Source organism: Ranitomeya imitator, chromosome 1, assembly GCF_032444005.1.
Source record: "Ranitomeya imitator isolate aRanImi1 chromosome 1, aRanImi1.pri, whole genome shotgun sequence".
NCBI classification, from domain to species: Eukaryota; Metazoa; Chordata; class Amphibia; order Anura; family Dendrobatidae; genus Ranitomeya; species Ranitomeya imitator.
This window is the reverse complement of record NC_091282.1, coordinates 623,581,865-623,596,924: the sequence shown is the minus strand read 5'-3', so window position 1 is coordinate 623,596,924 and position 15,060 is coordinate 623,581,865. Positions and strand designations below refer to the sequence as shown.

General features: G+C 47.6%; 1 protein-coding gene across 1 annotated transcript in view; it reads right to left on the bottom strand.

Annotated features, from left to right (window-relative positions):
• The window catches only part of LOC138681287 (antigen WC1.1-like), a 273,048-nt gene that overhangs the window by 215,785 nt on the left and 42,203 nt on the right, over positions 1 to 15,060 (bottom strand). The window contains exon 4 of the mRNA XM_069768718.1: positions 4,739 to 5,047. Within this exon, the coding sequence (XP_069624819.1) occupies positions 4,739 to 5,047 (309 nt within the window). The remainder of the gene's footprint in view (positions 1 to 4,738; positions 5,048 to 15,060) is intronic.

Sequence of the window (15,060 nt, the reverse complement as noted above, 5' to 3'; positions counted from 1 at the left end):
TGGAGCAGGTGTAAAACTGCAGCGGAATCCGCACAAAGAATTGACATGCTGCGGAATGTAAACCGCTGCTTTTCCGCCCGTTTTTTTCCGCAGCATGTGCACTGCGGATTTTGTTTCCCATAGGTTATCATGGTACTGTAAACTCATGGGAAACCGCTGCGGATCCGCTGCTGCGGAAATGCTGCGAATCCACAGCAAAATCTGCAGCGTGTGCACATACCCTTAGACGTCAGGATTCTCCTGCTGCGCGGGATAGATCCCAAGCATAGTCTCCCATTCAGGTCTGGCCACTGATATTGCTACTAAGCACCGACATCAGTCCCAGTGTCTTGCTCAGGCTCGTGGCATACCTTTGGTTACTGCTGACTCTCCAGTCAAGTCTATAGTAACCAGTGTTATGCAGGTGCAGCTTTGCGCTCCATAAATCACCTTACTGTGCCTTCTGTGATGTGGTGTCTTCTCTTTGGTGGTTAGACGTTAATGCTCTAGTGATGTGGCTCCAGATTGGCCCGCTGGCGATGTCACAGCCAGCTGGGTGTTTGTGTATGGGGTGGAGCATAGGGTTTAAAAGGATCTCAGCAGCTCACACGGGGGTGATAGTATTGTTTATGTTTGGTGTGTGTGGGTGGATACTCTACCACTCTGTCTGCACGTGTGTGACTTTGCTCAGAGCCAGTACATGTTGGCTGGCAGGTTGCACACTTATGCGATTTCGTACCTATGGCTCAGTACCTGAGTCTTTAGTCTGCTACAAGCTTTGGGAGCTGTTCAGGCACAGGTTTGGTAGCGTTCAGAACAGGGGTACTAGCCGCTTGGCTTCGCATCTGTTTTGCTCATGTGCGCAATTGGCACAGTTCAGCTAAAGAGCAAGCTCAACCCTTATGCTATACTTCTCTGTGAAGGCAACAGGGTATTGTACCAACACCATATGAGTTCTTTCTCTTGGCTTAGCATCGGCTTAATTCATGTGTGTGGTTATCACAGTTTAGTTTCAAAGCAAGCCCTCTCCACGTGCTATCATTCCTGTTATGTTTAACAGGGTATAGTATTCAGCTTTCTGAGTGTAGTTCCTCTCAGTGAAGTAACTGAGCTTGGTACTCCGTGTTCCTATCACACTGTGTGGTATTAACGCAGTGCGTTTGAGCTAATGCTCGCTGTTTTGTTCCGTCATTGTTCTCATTAACAGCAGTTATACATCTCTGCACAGTGAACCCTGGGTGGCGATTGCACTTTAATTTATATTTTATTTAGTGCAATCCGCCAACCCTAACAGCATGTTTCAGCTCTTTCCAAAGATGTTCAATAGGAGTTAAGTCAGGGCTCATAGAAGGCCACTTCAGAATGGTCCAATGTTTTTCTCTTAGCCATTCTTGGGTGTTTTTAGCTGTGTGTTTTGGGCCAATATCCTGTTGCAAGGCTCTTGACTGGAGCACCTGAAAGGGCCGTGGGAATACCCTGTACCGGGCAGGTTCTTTAATGTATGTGGTCACGGCAGCAGTGACACGGTCCATCGCTCTGGTCATCCAATAAAAAAGTCAATTGAAATTAAAGGGGAATGGGATAAAGTTTATTGGGGAATTATTCAAGACGGGTCAGCTCCTCCACCTCAATGTCCAGGAACTCTGGGTCTGCAACAGGTAGTTGATGGCCCAGATCTTCTTCCCATTGGCTGGGAGAGTCTTCCACCTCCACCCAACGCACGCATGCCATTGTGTCACCCGGGTGTGCTGCTGTTCCGGTCTCAACACAGTTTCCTGCACGTTCTCTCGACCACGCCCATCTCCGTGGGTGGTTCCTCTTCCTTTGTCCACCATTTCTAGCCAAGAGGCGTATCCCTCTGGCCGACGGGCCTGTTCTTTATGTATTGTAATATTTATGTTGAGCAAGTACAGCTTTTGTACCCTTTAGAATTATAGTCCAAAATAGGCACACAGAACCCAGCTCAAAGGGTCGGTCCATCCTGTTCGTGATGCCAAAATGGAGCACCCATGAGGGTGTGTGGATACTCGGTACCGGGTCGGTTCTTAAAGGGATGTGGTCACGGCAGCAGTGACCTGGTCCTTTGCCCTGGGCATCTAATAAAAGAGTCAATTGAAATTAAAGGGGAATGGAATAAAGTTTATAGGGGAATTGTTTGTGATACCACCCCTGGTACTCGGACGATATGGCCGACACTGCCGTTCAGATCCACTGGGGCAGTTAGTGACACAGCTACGATTTTTCAGCTCTCCAAAGGCAGAGCTAGTCCCCAGGGCAGATATAGGTGTTAATTCTGATGATCGTGGTTGTGGTAGTTGTAGTACAGGGCAAGTGACGCAGGAATGATTCAGAGGACACAGCTTGGTGCAGTTTTCAATGCTTTACTCACAGTTCTGCAGATTACTGTCTCCAGCCGTGTACTGTGTCTTCCGGGTCTGTCGTCGAGCCAACCCACAGATGATTTGGGATACAATTCTCCAGGACTCCCCTCTTATGTTCCTTTCCTGGCCGTTTCGCTGCGCTGGTTCCCACCTCTCCAGCCCTGCGCCTTCACACACACAGTGTCCCAGGCCAGCAGCCGCAGACCTTGTCAGGTGATGTCCTCTGAGTCCCCTAGCTCCTATGTGGCTGCCTTTTCAGCGAATGTGTGTGGATGTGGCTGCGGCACATACAGGTACCACAGCCTCTAGCCACTGCGACCTGGCCCCTCCATCTTGCAATGGTCAGAGTGGATGCGGGCTCCATGGGTGGATTGCTCACTACCCAGGTCCCTAGGACCCCTTCTCTCTCTTCCTTCTGTCAGGAGCTTCTTTCTCTGTTCTCCTGTGCTGGGACGAGCTCATCACTGCTCAAGTCCCCAGCTCCAACTGTCTCTCATGTCTGCTCTGCTTCATTTCTCCCCCACAGACTGACTAACTTTCTAGACCTTTCCTGACTCCTCCTACTGTTTCCATAACATCTCTACTCTCTCCACCCACACCTTCTACTTAATTTCCCTGTCCAGACTGGGATGAGGCAATCCTCCCTTGTTGTACGCCCAGATGCCCTGACTGGTGTGGTGTGGTGTTGGATGCTGGTGTTAGAGTTCTGGGTAGTGCCTCCTCCTAACCTGAGAGTGGGATACCACACCTCTGGATGTGGTACAGTACCTCTGTGGTGACTGAACCATCAGGCCTGCCACATGACCTGTGACTGAGAGTAAGCTTTATGACACTGGGCAGCACATTTCTCTCTAGATTCCCTTGATAGTCTTGAGATTTCATTGTACCTTGCACAGATTCCAGACACCCTGTGCCAGATGCAAAAAAGAAGCCCCAGAACATAATAGAGCCTCCTCCATGTTTCACAGTAGGCACAGTATTCTTTTCTTGATATGCTTCATTTTTCCATCTGTAAACGTAGAGCTGATGTGCCTTGCCAAAAAGTTCACTTTTTGTCTCATGTGTCCATAGGGCATTCTGAAAGAAGCTTTGTGGCTTGTCAACATGTCGTTTGGCAAATTCCAGTTTGGCTTTTTATGTTTTTTTTTCCAACATTGGTGTCCTCCTTGGTCGTCTCTCATGAAGTCCAGTTTGGCTCATACAACGATTGATGGTGCGATCTGACTGATGTTCCTTGAGCTTGAAGTTCACCTTTAATCTGTTTAGAAGTTTTTCTGGGCTCTTTTGTTACCATTCGTATTATCCGTCTCTTTGATTTGTCATCAATTTTCCTCCTGCGGCCATGCCCAGGGAAGTTAGCTACAGTCCCATGGATCTTAAATTTCTGAATAATATGTGCAACTGTAGTCACAGGAACATCAAGCTGCTTGGAGATGGTCTTATAACTTTTACCTTTAAAATGTTTGTCTATAATTTTCTTTCTAATCTCCTGAGACAACTCTTTCCTTCGCTTCCTCTGGTCCATGTTGAGTGTGATACACACCATGTCACCAAACAGCACAGTGAGTATCTGTAGCCCTATATGCAGGCCAACTCACTGATTCCAAGATTGCAGACACCTGTGATGCTAGTTAGTGGACATACCTTTATTTAACATGTCCCTTTTTCACATTATTTTCAGGGGTACCATCATTTCTGTCCAGGCGTATTTCATGATTTTTTTTTTTTAATTCTGTGGAAGTATGGTTGAAAAGCAATGTCTGACTTTCATTTATTTATTTACATAGATATTTTATTTATTATTTTGTCAGATTCAAGTTATTTCTGTGACCATTGTGGGTTTTTCTGTCATTTAACAAGTGGTACCAACAATTTTGACCACGTGTGTATATTGCACCTACTAGGATTAAAACGGTTAATAATATATCCATCACATCAACATTACACATTTCATCTGTAAGATCTTAACGTTGTGGGGGGACCCAATGCCTTTGTTGTGATAAGATCACACAGTGGTGATCATCTCTCTCTTCTCCTGAATATTGCAGCGGCTTGCCAGGTAAAGTTTACGTTCAGCTTTTAGATCCGGACACTAACTATCCCGTACGAACGCCAAACTTTCAAGCACGAGTTTGCTCATCTCTAATCATTAGTAATATCCTGTAATCTGATGAAGGAGGCTGAGTGGTTTGTAGTGAATTAAAGTATATTCATACCATGGACCCTCCTCAATGTCTTTTTGGCAGCGCTCACCCAGAATGACGCCTTTTTCTTCTCATTTGTCATGTTAGTCGTAATGGGACTGACATAGCAATTTGTAGGAGAAAGAAAATTGAGGCTGCACCCTGATACTGGTGGATTTTGGTAGTATCACATACCTTTACAATGAATAGCAGTAGGATATTGTTTCCTGCAGGTTTTCTCTTCTCCAGGTTTTCGTTCACAGTCTAGTAATCTGGTCTCATTTCCAGTACAATAGATTTGTTCTGTCCATACCGGAATATTTCTTGTTGGATAGTTTATTACTGATGGCACGGCTTCTCCACATTGAAGCTCTTTACAAATGACATTGGCTGCTCTTAATTCTGTATCAACTCCGCAGACGTATCCCCATTCTGTACCATGCAAGGCTTCCAAATGTCCCGAACAAGCACTGGGCCCATCAACTAGTCTGTATTCTCTATGACCTAAAGAAGGATAATCCAAAATTTAACAGACTAAAGTTTTTATTCTCCAAGATTTTGCTTCTTAAAGGGAATCTGTCAGCTATTTTCCTACTATATAATCTGAGCCCAGCATGATGTAGGAGCAGAGACACTGATTCTATTGATGTATCATTTACTTGGCTGCTTGGTACAGTTTTGACAAAATCCCAGTTTTCTCTGCTGTAGATCTAGCAGTTGTCAGAAGCTTCTTGTGTACACTGTGCATAGGCAGAAAGCTGCCAAACAGTGGTGGGGGCAGGGTTATACAGATTAACTAGACTGGCTTATACATGACACTTAGTCCTGCAATGATAATCTATTGACAATAAAACGATGGCCGTTTCATGCGCAATGCACTTCAACTGGTCCTGTTGAAGTGCATTGCGCACGAAACGGCCGTAGTCCGTGTGTGTTCACTACCCTCCCTGCCTTTTAATGTATATGTCCGAATAAATCTGACGCATCATCACCGGTGAGTGCGCTTTTCTTTTTTCTCATTTTTTGAAGTGTATAAAGGTTGCCATCCATTGTAATGAAAGTGCAGCACCCGGGAGAAAATTAACTATATTTATTAGTGGAGCCACCGGCTTTCAGTCACTCAAGGCTCACAGCGCTGAGAGCAGCAGCTGCAAGCACGATCCAGCACTTTCATATCTCCACTGATGCACTGCAGAGCCATCTGGAAGTCACTTTAGTCAAAGTGTTGGGCCATGCTTAAAGCACGATGAGCAGTGACTGTAATTGCTCCTGAAACCCCAGTATGACTGAAAGCTGGCAGTTCCTGGGAGGAAAAAAAGTTAGCTTTCTCCTAGATGCAGCACTTTCAGTAAAGTGGCTAAGAACCTTCATAATACTGTTAACCTGAAGATTAAAGGTACCTTCACACTCAGCGACGCTGCAGCGATACCGACAACGATGTCGATCGCTGCAGCGTCGCTGTTTGGTCGCTGGAGAGCTGTCACACAGACAGCTCTCCAGCGACCAACGATCCCGAGGTCCCCGGGTAACCAGGGTAAACATCGGGTTACTAAGCGCAGGGCCGCGCTTACTAACCCGATGTTTACCCTGGTTACCAGCATAAAAGTAAAAAAAAACAAACACTACATACTTACCAAACGCTGTCTGTCCCCGGCGCTCTGCTTCTCTGCACTCCTCCTGCACTGTCTGTGAGCACAGAGGCCAGAAAGCAGAGCGGTGACGTCACCGCTCTGCTTTCCGGCTGACCGACGCTCACAGCCAGTGCAGGAGGAGTGCAGAGAAGCTGAGCGCCGGGGACAGACAGCGGTAGGTAAGTATAGTGTTTGTTTTTTTACTTTTACGCTGGTAACCAGGGTAAACATCGGGTTACTAAGCGCTGCCCTGCGCTTAGTAACCCGATGTTTACCCTGGTTACCAGTGAAGACATCGCTGGATTGGTGTCACACACGCCGATCCAGCGATGTCTGCAGGGAGTCCAGCGACGAAATAAAGTTCTGGACTTTGTTCAGCGACCAACGATCTCCCAGCAGGGGCCTGATCGTTGGTCGCTGTCACACAGAACGATTTCCTTAACGATATCGTTGCTACGTCACAAAAAGCAACGATATCGTTAACGATATCGTTATGTGTGAAGGTACCTTTACTGAATATAAAGAGCAAATCATTTTCACAATCTAACAGAGATCACAGTATAAATATGATCAGTTCTGTATGTCAGAAAGTCATGAACTTAATGACATAAGCACAAGTTCAGTGTTTTCTGAATTTTCATTGATAAACAGTAAGAAAAACTAATACAGGTCCATCTCACCGTAAGTGACATCCTAAGGTGTTCAGAGCACAAGAGTACTGTGTCCAGTTTTGGGCACCGGTGCTCAGGAAGGATATAATGGAACTAGAGAGAGTACAAAGGAGGGCAACAAAATTAATAAAGGGGATGGGAGAACTACAATACCCAGATAGATTAGCGAAATTAGGATTATTTAGTCTAGAAAAAAGACGACTGAGGGGCGATCTAATAACCATGTATAAGTATATAAGGGGACAATACAAATATCTTGCTGAGGATCTGTTTATACCAAGGAAGGTGACGGGCACAAGGGGGCATTCTTTGCGTCTGGAGGAGAGAAGGTTTTTCCACCAACATAGAAGAGGATTCTTTACTGTTAGGGCAGTGAGAATCTGGAATTGCTTGCCTGAGGAGGTGGTGATGGCGAACTCAGTCGAGGGGTTCAAGAGAGGCCTGGATGTCTTCCTGGAGCAGAACAATATTGTATCATACAATTATTAGGTTCTGTAGAAGGACGTAGATCTGGGTATTTATTATGATGGAATATAGGCTGAACTGGATGGACAAATGTCTTTTTTCGGCCTTACTAACTATGTTACTATATTACTATGTAAGAGACTCCGCGTCAGAGCGTAGAGCAATCACATAAACAGGAGAAAATCCGGCTCAACGAACCTGTGAACAAACTTCTTTCTTTACTCATCAACAAGTGCTCAGTAGAGGACAAAACAGAATCAGCGATGTAAGTTACATGGTATGTGACATCGACGCGTTTCAGGTGACTGGCACCTTTATGATTCACTTTTTGGTGAAAAAAAAGTAAGAAGTTTGTTCACAAGTTCATTGAGCTGGATTTCCTCCTGCTTACATGAGCATGTAAAACTACATCATCTATGATTGTCTAGGAAAAGAGCGAGATTCAACCATTCTTTCTTATTTCTTCAACCGGTGCTTGCCGGATGATTCAACATATTTTTACATTTACCGAAGTATTCATGGGCTTTTGCCCCACGTATTCTGAAAGAATAGATTCCAGTTGAATCATGCACCAATTTTTATTTATAACTGACCTCATTCATTCTGCCAAAAGACTACCTACATTCCAACAAAGTACAAATCTCTTACCATTATCCCCTTGTTCTTCTGCTTCTAAATTTTACAAGGGAGCTCTGTTCTGAGCAGGAACAATTACCCTTTCAATTTTTTGCAAAAGCTATCTCTTTAATGTAAACTTTTATTAAGCTTACTAACGTGTTTTATAATTGTCTTTTGTGCGATTTATCCAACACAGTCTTTTATGTGGTTAGTAAACATTCTAATAAAGCAATGTATTGCCCCGCATTTGCTCCTTATAGTCTATACTTATCAGTTGGTCCTCTTTTTTTCTATTGCTACTTCAAGAAACTCAATTCAGCACTCTCTTCAACATAACAAACTTTGAACTAAGACATCTGAGATAAACATACTCTATTACATACAGAAAATGTCATGCACAGTGTGGGAAGACTAAGTGCAACATGAGAGGAAGAGGATAAGGAAGCTCAAATGCTAGGTAAAGGGGAAGTGGAGAACCCAAAGGAAATCTAATAGCACCCTGCCTCCCCTACCTTCCCTATATTAGTTCCACACTAATCGCCGAGCAGGAAGCCCTGTATATCCATAGAGCTAGGCCCTGAATAGGAGAAGGGAGGCAAACAAAAGGGAAGCAACTCAGAGAGGTAACAACAAACGTCCTCCAACAGCACCAGAGAGGAGGTAAGCCAAATGCAATCGCTCAAAGCTTTCACAAGGGAAAAAATGGATAACACCAGCGACTCCCTGATGCAGACTAGGAGTCAATAAACACCCTGGTCCAGGTGTGTCAATTAGAGCCAGAGGGAGGTTGCCACTGTGTCAAAAAGTCAGAAGGATTAACAAGGCATCTGCAATGCCAAACGCAGAGACCCTTGACAGAAGTGTAATAAATGAGTTGCACAGATGCATTTGGCCTAGTGTTAGGGGTCGAGTTCCTGCCTCTGCACAGGGGGAATCTCGGTCCATCTCAGCTGCGGTCTCCCATTCTTCTCCAGCCGCAGTGGAACCTGCTCAGTGGGGACATCGATCCCAGCGTCTCGCTCAGTCTGACTCTGTGCTAAGAGTTACTGCTGCGTTTCCTGCTTCTGCTATTGAAGCCAGTGCTGGGCAGCGGCGAGCAGGCGCTTCTGGATCTAAGTCCTACTTTTCACGTTCTGAGCATGCCCAGAGTAAGATCTCTCAGTGGAGATCGAGGGTCACATGATCTGATACTGCAGCTAAGGTCCTTGTAGGTGCTAGGACTAAATCCTGCTTTGCACTCTTAGCATGCCCAGGGCAAGATCTCTCAGTGGAGATCTGGGGTCACATGCTCAGGTACTGCAGCAACTCCATTGGTCCATTCTCTGAAGGTCCTAAACATGCTGCAACTATTTAAGGCTCGCATGGCCGCACGGCCATGCGCTAGTATTGTCTTTTGTAAATGTGTGTGTGTTGTGAGTGAAAGTCGTTCTTTAAAATCCCCTCCCTATTGTATGACTGCTCTCGGAAGGTGGGTGATTGCTTCCTAGCGCCCGACTTAGCCATCAGCATGGTACACACATTACAGCGTCTAATAGCTGTGACCGCCAGTGCGGCGCCGTGCACTTTCTCTGCGCTTTCCTGATCCAAGCCTGGGTGGTTAGTGGCATCCGCCAGTGCGGCACCGCACGCACTTTCGTGCCTCTAAAATAATATTATTTCTGTCTCTCTGACACGCCAGTAGCGGTGTCGAGCGCATGAGGTCTTTATGAACTCAAATCCTGAGTCTTGGGATTGAGTTCTGAGACTCCTTGCTTGCGCTCTTGGTGCGGTACCGCGGCCCTGTGACGCAACAGGGTTCGCTTCCTTCACACAGGGTAAAGTTAACCCATGTGTGTATTCATATTGTACCGCCATATCGTCTGTCTCTACTAGCAGCAGGGTTTTCACCTGCACGGTGGACCTCGCACTGCGAACGCACCTAATACCATTACATCTTATACTTTGGTGCGTTCCGCCAGTCCTAACATAATACTAGCGCCAAGGACTGGCTAGTAAATGGCGGACGATCAGCGTTTACAGCGGTACACCCAGCAGCTGGAGGGAAGGTTGGCGGCTCTAGAGTGTTCAACTTCAGCTGTGGATGTCACTGCTGTCGCTGTAAAGGCTGCTAGCATGGCTGCAGCTACCTTGTCCACTGCCACCCCTGTACCGACTCTATCTCATCTCCCGCTACCAGAAAAATTTTCTGGTGACAGTAAGTCTTGTAGGGGTTTCGTGAGTCAGTGCTCTATACATCTCGAGCTTCTGGCCTCTCGTTTCCCTACAAAGCGGGTAAAGGTGGGGTTTATCGTGTCTCTCCTGTCGGATAGGGCGTTGCAGTGGGCTACGCCGCTGTGGGAGCGTGGCGATCATGTGGTGCAGAGTGCTCCGTTATTCCTGAGCACTCTGAAACAGGTCTTTTTAGGACCTTGTGTCACCCATGATACGGCGCTCCAACTGTTGGCATTGACTCAGGGCTCGTCCTTGGTCAGCCATTTTCCGTCCACTTGCGCACCCTAGCATCTGAGCTGGAGTGGTCGGATAAAGCCCTTATTACTATATTTTGGAGGGGGGCTGGCTGACCACGTTAAGGACGCCCTGGCCACTAGGGAGATTCCCGCCACACTGGAGGAATTAATAACAGTATCCACTCGTATTGACCTCCGTTTTCACGAGCGGAGGTTAGAGCGAGCCCAGTGTAGGCAGAGGTTTCGGCTGGCTCCCACCTTCGCCAAACCTTTGGAATCTCCAGTCCAGGCTCCTGAGTCACATGAGGCCATGGAAGTGTCACGAGCGGGATCTAAGTCCCAGACCAAACGTGCACTCCATGTTTGTCATGTTTGCCAGCAGGCAGGACATCTTGCCACCAGATGTTCCCAGCGGTCGAGGAAACGTCAGAGTCTAGTGGTAGTAGGTGGAGGTACACTAGACACAGCGACGTTTCCCTCCAAATTGTCCTTTAAGGGGACAATAACATTAGGCTCATCCTCCCACTCGGTAGAGCTCTGCGTGGATTCTGGGGCGGAGGGCAATTTTATGTCTTCTGCCTTCGCCCAACGTCACGCAATACCCCTGGTTATGCTACCTCAACCAGTAACGGTACGAGTGGTGAATGGGTCGACACTGCCCTCACAGATAACACATCAGACCATCCCTTTTACTCTGTCCATGTCGCCATCCCAGAGATTATATCTCTGCTCATCATTCCTGAGGGAATTGATGAGGTCCTGTTGGGGATACCTTGGCTATGGTACCACTCTCCTCACATCGAGTGGTCCTCAGGCAGAATTCTGGGATGGGGTGAATCTTGTGGGGGTAGGTGTCACAGGGAGTGCGTTCAGGATGCTACTACAGAGGTACCCGCAGATCTATCCTCTCTCCCCAAGCAATATTGGTCTTATGCAGACGTGTTCTCCAAAAAGGCGGCGGAGACCCTTCCGCCCCATCGCCCCTATGACTGTCCTATTGACCTCTTGCCTGGTGCTGAGCCTCCCCAGGGTCGAGTCTATCCGTTATCTCTCCCGGAGACAGAGGCAATGTCACAGTACATTCAAGAGAATCTGGCAAGAGGGTTCATCAGGAAGTCAGTGTCACCTGCTGGGGCAGGGTTCTTTTTCGTGCAGAAGAAGAATGGGGAAATACGTACATGCATAGACTACAGGGGTCTTAACGCTATCACCATTAAGAACAAGTATCCTTTTCCCTTGATATCTGAGCTTTTCGATAGGCTTCGGGGAGCAAGGGTGTTTACTAAACTAGATCTGCGGGGTGCTTACAACCTGATTCGCATCCGTGAGGGGGACGAATGGAAAACGGCGTTTAACACCAGAAATGGGCACTATGAGTATCTTGTTATGCCCTTCGGGCTCTGTAATGCCCCAGCCGTTTTCCAAGACTTTGTCAACGACATATTCCGGGATATGCTTTCCACCTCAGTTGTAGTCTATCTGGATGATATTCTCATCTTTTCTCCAGATATTGATTCCCACCGGAGAGATGTTGGCAGAGTCTTCGACCTCCTACGGGCAAACTCTCTTTATGCAAAGTTGGAGAAGTGTATGTTTGAGCAGGAGTCTTTACCTTTCCTGGGCTATATCATCTCTGCCCAGGGATTGGCTATGGATCCTGCCAAACTACAGGCTGTGATGGACTGGCAAGAGCCCCATTCTCTTAAGGCGGTGCAGCGCTTTATGGGGTTCATTAATTATTACCGCCAGTTCATTCCCCACTTCTCAACTATGGTAGCTCCCTTGGTAGCCCTCACCAAGATGGAAGCGAATCCCAAATTGTGGTCGGAAGAGGTCTCCAAGGCCTTCACTTCTATAAAGTCTCATTTTGCTAGTGCTCCCATCTTGCATCGTCCCAATGTGGATAAGCCATTTCTATTGGAGGTGGATGCCTCATCCGTTGGTGCTGGAGCAGTCCTCTTTCAAAAGGATGCTTAAGGTCGGAAGCATCCATGCTTCTTCTTCTCAAAGACCTTCACACCAGTGGAGAAAAATTACTCCATCGGGGATAGGGAGTTGCTAGCAATGAAGTTGGCCTTTTCGGAGTGGAGACATCTTCTGGAAGGTGCGCGGTTTCCCTTCCAAGTCTTCACGGACCACAAAAATTTGGTCTATTTACATACAGCCCAGCGGCTGAATTCTCGTCAGGCCAGATGGTCCTTATTCTTCTCCCGGTTCCATTTCACTCTCCATTATCTTGCCGGGGAGAAGAATATTCGTGCTGACGCTCTCTCTCGCTCCCTTGTGCAACTTAGGAGGAGGAAGAGGAGCCTCGGCTTATTGTCCCTTCGGAGAGTCTGAGAACCGTAGCTCCGGTCTCGCTAGAGTCAGTGCCTTCGGGCAAGACTTTTGTTCCCATCAATCTGTGACCGGAGGTTCTCTCTTGGGCTCATTCCTCCAGGGTGGGTGGACACTTTGGGACAAAAAGGACATCTGAGCTGCTGGCGAGGACGTACTGGTGGCCGCATATGCTCCGAGATGTCAGAGATTACGTTCTGGCGTGTGTCTCATGCGCCAAAAATAAGTCTCCTCGACAACGGCCAGCTGGTTTGTTATACCCTCTGCCGGTGGCAGACAGGCCCTGGGAGATGGTCGGGATGGACTTTGTGGTGGTTTTGCCCAAGTCTCGTGGCTGTACAGTCATTTGGGTAATCACCGACCATTTTTCTAAAATGGTGCATTTGGTGCCGCTTCCTCGGCTACTTTCTGCACAGGCACGCTGTTTATTAGACATATCTTCCGCCTTCACGGTATGCCGGACAAAATTGTCAGTGACCGGGGTCCCCAGTTTGCGTCTCGGTTCTGGAGAGAGCTTTGTCATCTTCTCAGGATTGAGTTAAATTTCTCCTCTGCCTATCATCCCGAGACGAATGGGTTGGTAGAGAGAGCCAACCAGACCTTGGTCACATATCTGTGACATTTTGTCTCTGCTAGGCAGGATGACTGGGCATCTTTGCTATCGTGGGCGGAGTTTGTTCTGAAGAACGCTGTAGCCGCCTCCACTGGGCAGACTCCATCCCTCCTTAACTATGGTCAGCATCCGCGGGTACCTGTGCCCATGCCCGTGTCTTCCGCCAATTCCAAGGTGGCAGACTGGGCTGTGGAGGCATGGGACATTTGGGATCGCACTCAGGATGCCATTCGGGCTTCCAAGGAGAGAATGAGGTCCTCCGCCGATGCACATCGGCGCCCCGCTCCGACTTTTGCTCCTGGCGACTTGGTGTGGCTCTCCGCCCTTAACATCAGGCTGCGAGTTGAGTCCACTAAGTTTGTGCCTCACTACTTAGGTCCTTTCAAGGTCCTCGAACAGGTTAACCCTGTGGTCTACCATCTTGCCCTTCCTCCACGCTTGGGTATCACCGACACCTTTCATGTGTCCCTCTTGAAACCCGTATACATGTCCCAGTTTTCTGAGTCATCTGCCGGGACATCGGGTTCGTCTACGGATGATTACGAGGTGAATGCTATTTTGGGGTACAAGGTAGTACGTGGTAAAAAATTCTATTTGGTGAATTGGAAGGGTTATGTCCCTGAGGACAGGTCCTGGGAGCCTGTTGAGCACATTCGGGCTCCGCAGCTCATTGCTGCATTCGAACATAGCGAGGCCCAAGGAGGGGGGGGCATGTTAGGGGTCGAGTTCCTGCCTCTGCACAGGGGGAATCTCGGTCCTTCCCCGCTGCGGTCTCCCATTCTTCTCCGGCCGCAGTGGAACCTGCTCAGTGGGGACGTCGATCCCATCGTCTCGCTCAGTCTGACTCTGTGCTAAGAGTTACTGCTGCATTTCCTGCTTCTGCTATTGAAGCCAGTGCTGGGCAGCGGCGAGCAGGCGCTTCTGGATCTAAGTCCTACTTTTCACGTTCTGAGCATGCCCAGTGTAAGATCTCTCAGTGGAGATCGAGGGTCACATGATCTGATACTGCAGCTAAGGTCCTTGTAGGTGCTAGGACTAAATCCTGCTTTGCACTCTGAGCATGCCCAGGGCAAGATCTCTCAGTGGAGATCTGGGGTCACATGCTCAGGTACTGCACCAACTCCATTGGTCCATTCTCTGAAGGTCCTAAACGTGCTGCAACTATTTAAGGCTATGCGCTAGTATTGTCTTTTGTAAATGTGTGTGTGTTGTGAGTGAAAGTCGTTCTTTAAAATCCCCTCCTGTTGTGAATTCTGTGGCTGAGTTCACTTCTGTGGTCACAAGTGGTATTGCAGTCTCTGGACTTCCTCCCTCAGGTGTTTTGGTGAGCTCGTTGGCTGCCTTGCTATTTAGCTCCACCTGAGTCTGTCTTCCTTGCTCCTTGTCAATGTTCCAATGTTGGATCTGAGCTACTGCATCTTTCCTTGGGCCTGCTGCTCAGCTAGATAAGTGCTTCTAGTTTGTTTTCTGTTTTTTCTGTCCAGCTTGCTATTAACTTTTGCTGGAAGCTCTGAGAAGCAAAGGAGTGCACCGCCGTGCTGTTAGTTCGGCACGGTGGGTCTTTTTGCCCCTTTGCGTGGTTTTCGTTTTAGGGTTTTTTGTAGACTGCATAGTTCTCTTTGCTATCCTCGCTCTGTCTAGAATATCGGGCCTCACTTTGCTGAATCTATTTCATTCCTACGTTTGTCTTTTCATCTTGCTAACAGTCATTATATGTGGGGGGCTGCCTATTCCT